The sequence below is a fragment of the Berghia stephanieae genome, chromosome 2 (assembly GCF_034508935.2).
Source record: "Berghia stephanieae isolate SIO BIC M18660-M18661 chromosome 2, UCSD_Bste_1.3, whole genome shotgun sequence".
Classification (NCBI taxonomy): Eukaryota; Metazoa; Mollusca; class Gastropoda; order Nudibranchia; family Aeolidiidae; genus Berghia; species Berghia stephanieae.
In genome coordinates, this window is record NC_088361.1 from 40,522,502 (window position 1) to 40,536,310 (window position 13,809).

The following is a 13,809-nucleotide window of genomic DNA, read 5'->3' on the forward strand; positions in this document are numbered from 1 at the left end:
ATATTTAGAGGCCCGGACCCTTCGCCGTCAAGAGAAACGATGAAGGAAGTAAAAATACCCCCAAAAATGGGCATATTTTTTTGATTTATTTACAAGGACCCCTCACTACATTAAACTGTATTTAGATGAAAAGTTTTGTGTTTTTTTAACATTTTGCCAGTATTCACTAAGCGTATTGGGCTCTTAAGAGGAACACTTAAATATAGTTTTCAGTCTCCAGGTGTCGCTGCTTCAAAATCGTTTAAGTTAAGAGGAAATAGCAAAAATTGAAATTCCAAGTTTACCATGCACTCATAAAACTGTTAGAAAACATATTTCTAATTTCTATTTTTTTAAAAAAAAGATGATCTCGTAATTCTAAAATAAAAAACCCATAAAACTTTAGACTTCTTTTAAGTCACTCTTAGGGACTTTTTAACAAGCTGAGAGCCATCCCATTCAATTGATATTGTTTCAAGTAAAACGTTTTTGGCCAAAAATTTTAACGCCTTTTGTCATTGTATGGCGGGTCAGCTCCTTACAACTTTATACCATTATTACTTACATCCAGGACACCGCCCTTTATTGCAGAGTTAGAGGCTTCAAAGAATATATCATTAATTATATTTAGGACACCACCCTTTAATGTCGTGTTAAAGGCTTCGAAGAATAGATATGTCATTACTTACATTAAGAACACCACCCTTTAATATAATGTGAGAAGATTCCTAGAATATGTCATTACTTGCATTTAGGACACCACCCGTTAACACTGTGTTAGAGCCTTCTAAAAATATGCCATTACTTAGATTTATGACACTACCCTTTAATGTCATGTTAGAGCCTACCAAGAATATGTCATTAATTACATTTAGGACATTATCCTTTAATATCATGTTAGAGGCTTCCAAGAATATACCATTAATTACATTTAGGACACTAATCTTTAACGTTGTGTTACAGGCATCTAGAAATATATTATTACTTACATTTAGGACACTAATCTTTAACGGTGTGTTACAGGCATCCAGGAATAAAGCATTACTTACATTTAGGACATACCCTTCAATGTCATGTTAGAGGCATCCAAAATTATGTCATTACTTACATTTAGGACTCCATCCTTTAACGTTGTGTTAGAGGCTTCCAAGAATACGTCATTACTTACATTTAGGACACCACCCTTTAATATATGTTAGATGATTCCTAGAATATGTCATTACGTACATTTAGAACACCACCCTTTAATGTCATGTTAGAGGCTTCCAAGGGTATGTCACCACCTTGCCAATGCCAAGCTGTGTCATTATATAAAGTCTGGTAGTTCTCCAACATTTTTCGGTTCTGAAAGGAAGAGCAATGGCACAATAGATGAGATCATGAGAGTGTAATAATATAATTTATTTTCGTCTATTTTCTCGAAATAGTATCACTGACAGCCGCTCTCAAAACGATTAAGAGGATTAAAATTGCCGTATAAAACTATTAATACAATGTCGATTACATTTATCATTTTCTCTATTGAGTATAACTTCACTTTTTACTTTTGATTCACCTTTGCGACGTTATCCTCTCATCTCTCATTTGTTTTCAATGTTTCATTCGTTGTGTTGTGTTGACAAAAAGGAAACCCGAAATGTCCATATATCATTAGTCTTCGTTAATTAAACTGAATATTCCGATCAATGTGACTGTTTTTTTTCATTTCACTTTTCTTAAGATATCGCCTACTTTGATCATTATCTAGTCAGCACGCAAATAAATCTTTCAAAACAAAAACTCATTCATGATATATCGTGGTATAACATCTAATATATATATATAAATATATATATATATATATATATATATATATATATAATTTTTTTACTATTTACCACAATGTTTGAGACAGTCTACATTAATGTTTCAGGCTTAATTACACACCATTTATCACAAAAAGCGGATACAACACACCATTTATCACAAAAAGCGGATACAACACACCATTTACACCATTACTACATGTCGAGCACTTTTCGTACCATATTTTATCAAACACGATTCAATATATATATATATATATATATATATATATATATATATATATATATATATATATATAATATATATTATTTAAAATATTTACCACAATGTTTGGGACAGTCTACATCAACATTGATGTAGACTGTCCCAAACATTGTGGTAAATATTTTAAATAATAATTCGCTCCATTACTACATGTCGAGCACTTTTCGTACCATATTTGTATCAAACACGATTCAATATATATATATATATATATATATATATATATATATATATATATATATATATATATATATATATCCTTTTACCACCCTGAGTTGTTGGTGTTGTGCGTGTTGTATCAATCGGTCTCCAGCGAGGGATTCCAGGGACGCGACGTGGTCGCCTGCTACATTAGGACATCGTTGCTGCCGGATCATTACTGTTAACTTAAAATCGACTTCAGTTCCAGTCCTCCATCGGCTGGCTGGCATTGCACCTCCCCACATTCGAAGAGCCACTGCTTCCAAAGCCCAGAAATATAAACTGGAAGTGGACCCAAAGCATACCCTCCATGACCACAACCCAACGACAAGTAGACTGAAGTCGAGAAAGAGCTTCATGAGGGAAGAAAGCATCAACCCTGACCATGCAGCTGTATGCAGGCTTTCCACACGGAGGGAGTGGGACAATCATGCAAATGAAGCTGTTGAAGATCCGAGAGAAGAACTGCCCTATGGAACTGAGCTACCCAAAAATGAATGGGTAACACTGAACAGAGCAGGGGAAAACATTGGGAGAACAACTGGAAGCATGATAAAGTGGGGACTGGCTGAGACTAGCTTGTGTACATGTGGATGCCCAGAGCAGACGATGGAGCAGATCCTTAAATAATGCCAGGATGGGCCTAGCTGCACTGACCATGACCTAAGAGTCTGCTCCACAGAAGCTGTGGAGTGGGTTCGGTGTTGGAGCGACAAGCATGATGACCATGATAATAATAATAATAATAATAATAATAATAATAATAATAATAATAATAATAATAATAATAATAATAATAATAATAATAATAATAATAATAATTATTATTATTATTATTATTATTATTATTATTATTATCATTATTATCATCATCATTATTATTATTATTATTATTATTATTATTATTATTATTATTATTATTATTATTATTATTATTATTATTATTATCATTATTATTATCATTATTATTATTATTATTATTATTATTATTATTATTATCATTATTATATATTACCCATCGTTTCAATCAAGTAGTATGTCGGAGTTGCAAAATATGAAATATTAAGCTAAAATAATCAATTACAGTCATGAATGGAACAACACTATATTATTATTATCATGTTGGTCTACAGATCGACAAAGTTTTGGCATGGAGGAAAGACGAAAAAGAGACGCCCAAAAACAACATGGTGGACAATGGTGGAGAGGGATAGAAATGTTGCTGGTATATACTCTGGCATCGAGCAAGAACTGAAGCAAGGGGCCGGAGTGAATGGAGGGAAACTGTTCAGGCCTTTGAGCCTACTGGTGCTCGAGGAGCCCCTGATTATGATTACTACACGGGCCTAGTTGGTACTAAGTTACAATTTGTCACCAGCTACAAAAAGGACATTGGAGAGGTTTAGCAAACCACATAGTATCAGGACTAGTGGGATCTTTGATCGAGAATTAAACTTTGATGCAATATTATATATCATGATTGAATTAAAAAGGCAAGTAGCATGATCGATATTATTTGAATATGTTTATCTTCGACGAATGTTGCTGTGGTTTTTCAACAATACAAATCTACCATTAGACCTATAGGTAATTAAACATGGAAATTGTGTAAGGAGCCCATTATTCAGACGTCAGTCTCTTTTTTTTTTTTAAATGTCCAAAGACGATCAACAAAGCTCTAGCTCTTCCGTCTTTAAACTACAAGAGAGAGAGAGAGAGAGAGAGAGAGAGAGAGAGAGAGAGAGAGAGAGAGAGAGAGAGAGAGAGAGAGAGAGAGAGAGAGAGGGGGGGTGACCTTACACAGTTATATTGAACTGTCTACAGTTTTGACCAAATTCATTATAAAACATTCTCTAAGGACTTTCGACTCCCCACATTACATGTATCCGCAGAGACGAAAACAAAAACTTTTTTTTTATCACACTCTCTTCAACAACTATTCCGTCGTAGGCTATTTTATTGTAAGAACAGTTGATATAATAGATTAAAATATAAAACCAAATACTCTTAAGCATATAAATCTCATTTTATAAAAATTCTATAACTTAGAAATGTTATGGTCATATCAGTGAATTTTTAAATGTATCTTTGTTCTATCACAGAGTAATCAAAGATCTTTTTGCCTAGCAAACCTTAACACGATATTGGTAAACTGAGTTAAATCTTTTCAATAAATCATATGACTTTTACCCAAGTTTTAAAGGTTTGACAATAACACAAATATGACGTCACTGCCACACAACAGTATTATGTTTGGGTAAATCAAAGTTACAGTAAAAAATAAGAAACTTAGGTGACCTTTATATGTTTTATTTAGGGTAATGGAAATAAACTAGTCATTTTAAGTTTTAAAATCACTTCTTGACATCTTGTTCTTCCTACCTTAATACAGTGGAATCCTGATATTAAATTACATTTTATATAGCGCATTATCCACTAAACGTGCTCAAAGCACTTTACAAGGGGTCCCTGGCCAACAGCAACACTTAACATGTAAGACGGAACATGACGCCTGTTAGGCGATATTACAAAACAGAGAAAACGCTGTTAACGGCCAGGTACTCATTTTTCACCTGAGTACGGTGAGAAAATGTGAATAAAGAGCCTTTTCCAGGGACTGAACTATGCGCCGAGCCAGGCTCGAACCCATGACCTTCCGATCCGAAAGCGAGTGTACCACAAGACCACAAAACCAACAACACCGGACCAGAAAGATTGGTTGACTTTAAGCAAAGTTGATTTTATCCATTATCAATCAAACACGCTTAGAAAAGAAGAGGAAATTTGAGATGTTGACTTTAAGCAGAAGTTGACTTAAAGAGTGTTAGCTTAATGCGGATTTCACTGTACCGATTTAACTTGATGGCCAAAATTATAACTACTAGTTAACCCGCGCAGCCGACACTGAAATAATTCAAAGCAAACAATCAATCGCAACATCTGTAAACTCCTCTGCCAGATGCTCCCAATTTTTCACTTACCTCAACCAGAAATCCCAGTTGTCGATAGCTAATAAAAGGCGTTGAAAAAAGTTTGATGCCAATGAGTTCTCCTACTTTGAGACAGTCTTGCACGCCCACCCCCATCAAATAAGCCAGGGGGAAAAACACATAAGAACACAATATCTGGGGATTGTTGTTGGAAGCATATTACACCCGATGAAATGTTGTAATTGTATGATATGATAAGAATCATCTAAGCCTAACTCGACTAGGGACCAAACCTCAGACCTCCTGATTATCTGTCAGACGTGCAATTATTACACAACAGAGGTTACCCGATGTCTGGGACACTTTGATACTTGTATTCTTCACAAGATTACGCTGATTACGTAAAGCTGAATTTTTTAAAAAATTGATGATTTTTTTCTGTTATTTTACTTTTGGTTTGACTGGCACTGTTTCATACAACCCGTTTCATATTTTAACATAATATGGTGATATAAGGCGTCTCGCCTAATGAGAAATCTGGAATATTTGAATTTATTTTAGTTTATCTTATCCCGAGTAAGCTACATTGACACGAAATAGATGGATAAGGATAGACCATGGTCTGGGAATGGAAAACACCAGCGTGAATATAAATAGTTTGTCAAAGAAGACAGCAGAAACCAGTGGGAGAGGAAATAGGAAGAAGACGATGGAGGTGGATTGGACCCCCTTAGAAAGAATGACTCCACTATAACAAAGAAAGTATTGGACTGGAACCCTCAGGGCAGAAGATCAAGCAGAAGGCCACGAGGAACATGGAGAAGAATTAAAGAAGCTGATATACAGAGAAGTGATAAGACATGGAACGAGATAAAAAAAAAGTTAGCTCAGGATAGAGAAGGATGGAAACTGTTTGTCTGTGGTCTATACCCTGACCCAGGGTGAAAAAGGCAATGATGATGCTGATGAAAGACGCTATAGATAGTTTGAAGTTGACGTCACTCAGGTCTTTGTTATTGTTTTTTGCCATCCGCGTTTATGAGTAATTCTCACTAAACTGTATTAACCAGACTAAAAACAGTTTTGGGTGTTGGTCCGTTATACTTCCGGATGGCAATGTTGTGAGCTTCTTAGCCAAGCGTATACTATCTATAAATTTCTCCAATTTACTCACAACAAACACATGAAACATACCAGCTAACAAAACTGCGTGTAACCTAAAACATTTTTATTACTATCCAAATATTTATTTAGTGAGAACTGATCATCTTAAGGTGTTCTAAAAACAATAAGAAAGAAACTCCGTGAGTTGTTTCATTTTGTTGGTAGGAAACTGAAATGCATTTTTTATGTCCAGGATAAAACGTTCGCGTTCGGTTCCTGTTCGGTTCGGCAACTAAAAACGAGCGATTGCACTCACTTTGCTTTGAATAAACAAGAGACTGACTGAGAGGAAAGGTCAAATGGAGGTAAAAGGGGCCGAAGAGGAAAATGAATGCACTCAGTTTGCAAGCTTACACAATGGACAACGCTGATGTGGAAGACCCAGAGACAAACCCAACAAGAACGCCAGAAGACGAATGTCAGGACACGAAGGGAGATGGCTATTACCGCCGTCTGCTCTATGAATAACCTGAGCCCGTTTACATGAACGAGGATTAGATTTAGTAATTTACTATCTAGTAAATGACTAGCTAGTCTTAAGCCCAAAAATTGGATTTCATGAACGCTTTCTAGTCTCGGACTAGCTAGTCACTTGTCTAAAAGTGGGCGTTGAAAGGACGGTGACTAATTCGGCTATTTTGTGCGGGTAACATCAACTCTCTACTGCATGAAGATAGTAGTGTCGAGCGGAAGTCTCGATGATACCTCAAGTCATCGGCCACCAACACTCAAAACTTCCCGAACTCGATGACCAAGGAAAAGTCGGGAATTCCCGAGAAGTAGCACTTCAACTGAGCTTTGGATGGCTTTTTTGTATTAAAACTTAAAATACATTAAATAAATTCACTTTGTATAATAATAAAACATTGATACCTATAACCATTTTGATCTATTTACGACGTTTGTGTTTTGTTAGCTGTTTAAAATATGATATAACGTCAATACCCAATACCAATGACTAGGTATTGAATGAAAGCACCGATGACTAGAGCGATGCTCGAGACTTTTTTGAGTCTCGAGACTCAAAAAAGCATCGAGACGCAAAAAAGTCTCGAGCTTCGCTGGAATCACCGCCGACGAGAGAGGGTGAACAATGCAGATAGTACACATTGTTAGTAACGCGTGCGTCGCTCGCGCAGTATAGTCTCGAGACTCGGGACTCGGGACTCAATACGAGAAGCATCGACGACCAAGATTCTCGAGACGAGAAAAGCATCGAGAACTAAGTGGAGGTCGGGAAATTCTCAGTCGTCGATGACCTGACTTCTCAAAACCTAAAGCATCGTTGACCTTTTGGTGAACCGGATGCCCTCCCCTAGAAGATAGGAAAGATAAACACGCATTCATACTCACAACGCAACAGACTTCCAAACTGAAAATTAGAAACACACGCGATATTTACTGTCGACTGTTATTGACTAGGGGAGGGCATCCGGGTCACCAAAAGGTCAACGATGCTTTAGGTTTTGAGAAGTCATGTCATCGACGACTGAGAATTTCCCGACCTCCACTTAGTTCTCGATGCTTTTCTCGTCTCGAGAACCTTGGTCATCGACGCTTCTCGTATTGAGTCCCGAGTCCCGAGTCTCGAGACTATACTGCGCGAGCGACGCACGCGTTACTAACAATGTGTACTATCTGCATTGTTCACCCCTCTCTCGTCGGCGATGATTCCAGCGAAGCTCGAGACTTTTTTGCGTCTCGATGCTTTTTTGAGTCTCGAGACTCAAAAAAGTCTCGAGCATCGCTCTAGTCATCGGTGCTTTCATTCAATACCTAGTCATTGGTATTGGGTATTGACGTTATATCATATTTTAAACAGCTAACAAAACACAAACGTCGTAAATATATCAAAATAGTTATAGGTATCAATGTTTTATTATTATACAAAGTGAATTTATTTAATGTATTTTAAGTTTTAATACAAAAAAGCCATCCAAAGCTCAGTTGAAGTGCTACTTCTCGGGAATTCCCGACTTTTCCTTGGTCATCGAGTTCGGGAAGTTTTGAGTGTTGGTGGCCGATGACTTGAGGTATCATCGAGACTTCCGCTCGACACTATTATTGACTGCAATGATGTCCATCGTCGACTGTCAATTATATATTTAGAACAATGGCAGTTTCATCGAGACAACTGAATACCGATAATGAAACTCAAAGAAATTGAATCAAAACAACAAACAATTACACAAAAGAGAACGTGCGTTCTGATTAATCACATTATTTCTGTCAATTGTATTGTCAACAGAATAACTTTTGTCTCGATTTCGCAGTCTCTTGTTTACTCTCATTGAGAGTCTCAACTTCGAGCCGATAGATTCATTCTTTTTTTTTTTTTTTGTTAATCACAAAAATGAGTAGGTACTTTCGACTATCTGCACTTATCTTATGGTTTTTTAAAGCCAATGTCAATGGCAACAGGACACTTTTTGCCCCTATCATTGGTAACCGACGTATTTTCTTTCCGAAGCGAAGCGCACTCAATCTAAAAATAGCTATTATCTTGTTGACGTTATGACGTCACCGAGTAACTGGACTTACACTAAATCATGAAGTCTTGCTTCGGCAAATGACTAAAACTTAATCCGAAGGTGCCGTGAGTATAGTCCCGGACTTGCTTTGTTAGCTCACATGAAATCCGATTTTTTAAAGTCATTGACTAAATAAGTCAGAGATAGTCAGAGACAAAGGGCTAGTCCAAGTTCGCGAGGATGGATTGTTTCTATTGACAACCAGCATATATTTAGATCAGAAAATAAGATGCCATAATAAAAAGATTATTTATACAAGATATGTTTTCAGTTCCTCCGGAAGAGTGGTTTTACACTTCCAACGAGATTGGAACCAGTTTTTAACATCACACTTTGTTCCCTATTCTCCATACAGAATAATGAAGAAAGTATGATGAACAGCTACTTCCTCTTAATAAGTTCTCAGTAAATTATATCAATCGGACTATAAACGTTAAAGGTTACACAGTTTTGTTTTTTGGTATGTTAAATTTATCTAAATAATAATAATAATAATAATAATAATAATAATAATAATAATAATAATAATAATAATAATAATAATAATAATATTCATAAAGTGTTCTTTTATACCGAAGCCTCAAAGCGCTTTACAATATACTTGTCAAACCATAAACACTCTCGTACAGAGCCAAACAGACACACACAACAGTCGCACACACTAACTATGCAAGTTTTACAAAATGAAATAGTCTTCAAAAGTCGTGACGTCATCCCGCGCAGCAACGCATGGTAACGAGCAGGCTGGCTCTAAACAATCGAGAAAAATGGCGACACTAACTTTATTTCCATCTCCGCCCTTATGAAATACTTCTCCAATGAGCATAAAAGTGTCTCGCGAGGTGAAAATAATCATCAGTCAGGTCATGTTTTGACTTTCACTTACTCAGATGGCATGATGTTCGCAAAGTTCAAGCCAGCACGAAGAATAAAGAGTATTCTGTGAAGGTAAGTCATATCGTCTTCTGACTCTCACTCTCAAAATCTCACATCCCCGTAAAACTACTGTTGGACAATAATCAGTTTACTTTGAGTTTAAGTTGATTTAGTATATCCAATGGAAAGATTTTACTGTTTACGTTCGATTTTAGTTAGAGAGAGAGAGAGTCATAGAATCATTGTGTTTTTATCTTATGGACTACGGACTTTGAGTCTTTGACTTTGAGGTCTTGCTTCGCTAATTTTCGTTGCTATTGACTATAGTCTACTACATACTATTTAGTATCGTATTGTAACCTTTATTATAATACTCATATGAGCATCACAATCACCAATCACACTAGACATTTTATTATACTTCATGTGGTAGGCATAGGGGCAGCGTGGATCAGCGGTACGGTCTTTGCTTCGTACCCGAAAGGTACCGAGTTCGTTCACCCGCCGCTGCGCTGTGTGGCCTTGGGCAAGTCACCTCGCCCTAGCTCAATTTGCGGCGCTGCACCGCGGTTATTTCAGTCTTCCCTGGGAATAGACCCTAGATACAAATTTCCTCTATGGGATGAATAAAGGGAATTTTATTTATTTATTTAGACCAGTGTTAGTCACGGTAAACTAAACTTCCTATTGGGTTAAGGTGTAATGTAAATGTTGCTGCTTGAAACTCGAAGAGATCAATAACATTGTGAAATTGAATGTGAACTTCAATTTAATATACGAAAACAGATAAAATGGACGTTTCGGATTTCCCCTTTATCAACAAAGCAAGATGAATGAAAGAACCACTTAATTTTTTTTTTAATTGAACTTTTATTAGCGTAATATCCACTAAATGTGCTCAAAGTGCTTTACAAGGGGTCCCTGGCCAACAGCAACATTTAACATGTAAGACGGGACATGATGCCTGTTAGGCGATATTACAATTTTTTCGGACAGAGACAACGCTGTTAATGGCCAGGTACTCATTTGACACCTGAGTACGGTGAGAGATTGTGAGTAAAGAGCCTTCTCCAAGGACTCAACTATGCGCCGAGCGAGGCCCAAACCCAGGACCTTCTGATCTGAAAGCGAGTGTCATACCACAAGACCACAACAGACCTTTTATTAGTTTGTTTGTTTTTTTGCCTATTGAGCATGGTCGCAGCTCTAAATTTGAATCTTTTATTCTTTTACTTCCACAGATCTATCTTGATGATGCCTTGGGTTGATTCAGTCCAAAACTAATTTGTCATATTTTATTTAACATTGAACATACATTGATACAACAATTTGTCGTGTTTATCATGTAAAATCATGTATGGGTGACCTACAAAACCATTATTTTGAATGGTGATTTGATGATGATGAACAAAATATGTGTGTTGTACAAAATAAATGGCAAAGCTAACAAAATGCAGTCTCCTTAATAAGAGGAGACTGGAGATTGACAAGTGCTGCAACTAATTGAAAAATAATATCAGATGTTTCTCTTAACATGGTTGGAATATATGAGAGGATGTTAACATTTTTCAGTCTTTCATTAGCCCTCTCAACATGAGTTCTACATGAAGCAATTTCTTTTGTTAATAAAATCTCATTTTCAGTAAATTTATTATCTAAAAAGGGAGGGATATTTACAGTTACTCCTTGGGGTAAAATATCTTGAATCAGGAAACCTTTATCTGCTAAAATTAAATCTCCAGGGCTTAAAATTAAAAGTTTTAGTAATCCACAATTTTGTACAATGACCTTATCCGAGACAGACCCTGGATAAAGTTTAGAAACACAATTTATCACACCATTTGGACTCACACCAACAAGAGCTTTCACAGAATTCATGGACCTATAAGAAGAATAAGTTAACCGTTGTTTATCCATTTCTTTAGGAATAGCAATTTGGTCATCTGTGCAATCAATGATCATTCTGCAATTTAGAAATCTTAAAAATGATGATGGAGCTGATAGTTTATTTTTATGTCTAGAAGGGCATGCAACCTTCATAACATTTTCAAAGAGAAGCTTATGCCTTATGTAAAACATGAATAAAAGTTTGTATAATATTTGTTATAGTACTTTTACTAACGCTAAACAATTGTGAAATATGAAGGTGAGTGTAGTTCTGTCTAAGCTTCATAAGTGTAATGAAAATTTTGTCTTTTAATGCAACTGTCTCTTCCTGAACTTCCCATCCACTATAATAAATAATGTTACCTCTAAAGCACTCAACTTATTGAATAATAATATTAAATATTTTAAAAGAATGTACATCTGTCTCCATTCGAAGAACTTTTTCTGTAAGGCTTGAAACAGTGTAAGTGCATTGAACTAAGTTGTTTTTTAAAGCTAGCTTTTCCCTTATGTTTGTCTGTAATTTCTTGTTCTTGAATTAAATTTATTGTTCTATTTAAAATATCCTCACTTGTTCTACAATCTGTTTGTTTTTAAAGATGGAATCCTGTGATGATGGTGACGAGAGTTGAGATGATGATGAGGGAGAAGATAATGATGATGAGGATGATGATGAGGAGGAAAATAATGATGATGAGGAATCTGGTTTTTTTAAAGGTGGGACTTTGTGATGATGATGAAGAGAGTTGAGCTGATGATGATGATGATGATGATGATGATGATGATGATGATGATGATGATGATGATGATGATGGTGATGATCATGATGATCATGATGATGATGATGGTGGTGGTGGTGGTGGTGGTGGTGGTGGTGGTGGTGGTGGTCTTCTTGATGTTGGTGCCAATTGAGATGGGGTGGGAATTCCTTGTGTCACTGTTCTTTTCTTTCTTTCTGGCTCTGATGGAAATAATTTATTTTTATTTCTGTCAAACAATTCAGGGAGGTTGGCTTTGTCACCATCTCTGAAGTGACAAGAACACACTCTTGATGATGATGTTGGATCTTTTGTCCTTTCTCCTGAAAAGAAAAGATTAAAAAAAAAAAAAATTCTGTTGGGCATATTGATAGTATTTAATTTGATAAGTACTTTGTTTTAGACTATCTTGTTTGACACCAGCTCAATGCATGATAAATCAAAGGTGTACAAGAGACTAGTTTACTGGTGGGTCTCTCGCCTGTCTTTTATGAAATCGCACATTCAGCAAAATGTCGCCCTTCGTCATTACTTCTTTTGATGATTTTGACTAGGTATATAAAAATATGAATTCTTAAATTTACACATTTAAAGTTGATCTTGGGGTTGAGTGGGGCAAGACTGGCGTTTTCTATTTATTTCAGTCAGTACTGTACTGGCCAGTGCGGTGATGAAAACGTTGGAGTGTCAACAATCGGGCATTGGTAAAGGAGCGAGGTCCCTGCCGCCATCTTGCTTTGTTCACACAGAGTTGCCACCTCGGCTGTCAGGGAGGGGAGGCATGGCAGAGAATCAGAGAAACTTTCCAAAAAAGAGGAAAGTGTGTGTGTGTGTGTGTGTGTGTGTGTGTGTGTGTGTGAGAGAGAGAGAGAGAGTGAGAGAGAGAGAGAGAGAGAAATATCTGCGTGAGGGGGGGGGGGGGGTTCCGTTATTTTATTTATTTATTTCCGTTTTGCCATAAAGGTATCGAGTTTAAAGTAAGATTTTAACAAATATTTTCTTCTCTTTCTTCTATTTTTGTCCTTTAAAACAAATTATCACATATCAGTAGAACTGAACTCTCATTCAGTTTATAGTTTATCTATCAGCCTCCGCATCAAAACGTGTAGATTGAGATATCATTTTTGCTTCAACTTCAATAAAAACCTAGTTTGGAATGTATTTTTATTTATAATTTCGTGCAATTGTACACTTTAATCATAAAATATAGGTCTACGTAAGCTAGAACTTGACCTAGATCTAGACGACGAACTCTATCAAATGTTCGACGAGGCGTGCGTGCTTACCTGACTAAAGTGATCCACTTTTTCCTCAATTTTTTTGTCTGCCTCTCCATTTTGAAATCTGTAAAACTTGCAGGAGTGACTCTCTGACTGGTGCAGACAATCTGGTACAAAACACTGGACCATATTT

At 36.4% G+C, this 13,809-nt stretch overlaps 1 protein-coding gene across 1 annotated transcript in view; it reads right to left on the reverse strand.

Annotated features, from left to right (window-relative positions):
• Nucleotides 1-13,809, reverse strand: part of LOC144964876 (solute carrier family 28 member 3-like) — a 52,448-nt gene that overhangs the window by 3,581 nt on the left and 35,058 nt on the right. The window contains exons 10-11 of the mRNA XM_078899605.1: nucleotides 5,232-5,375; nucleotides 1,207-1,323 (exon numbers count right to left, since the gene is read on the reverse strand). Coding sequence (XP_078755731.1) covers nucleotides 1,207-1,323; nucleotides 5,232-5,375 — 261 coding nt within the window. The remainder of the gene's footprint in view (nucleotides 1-1,206; nucleotides 1,324-5,231; nucleotides 5,376-13,809) is intronic.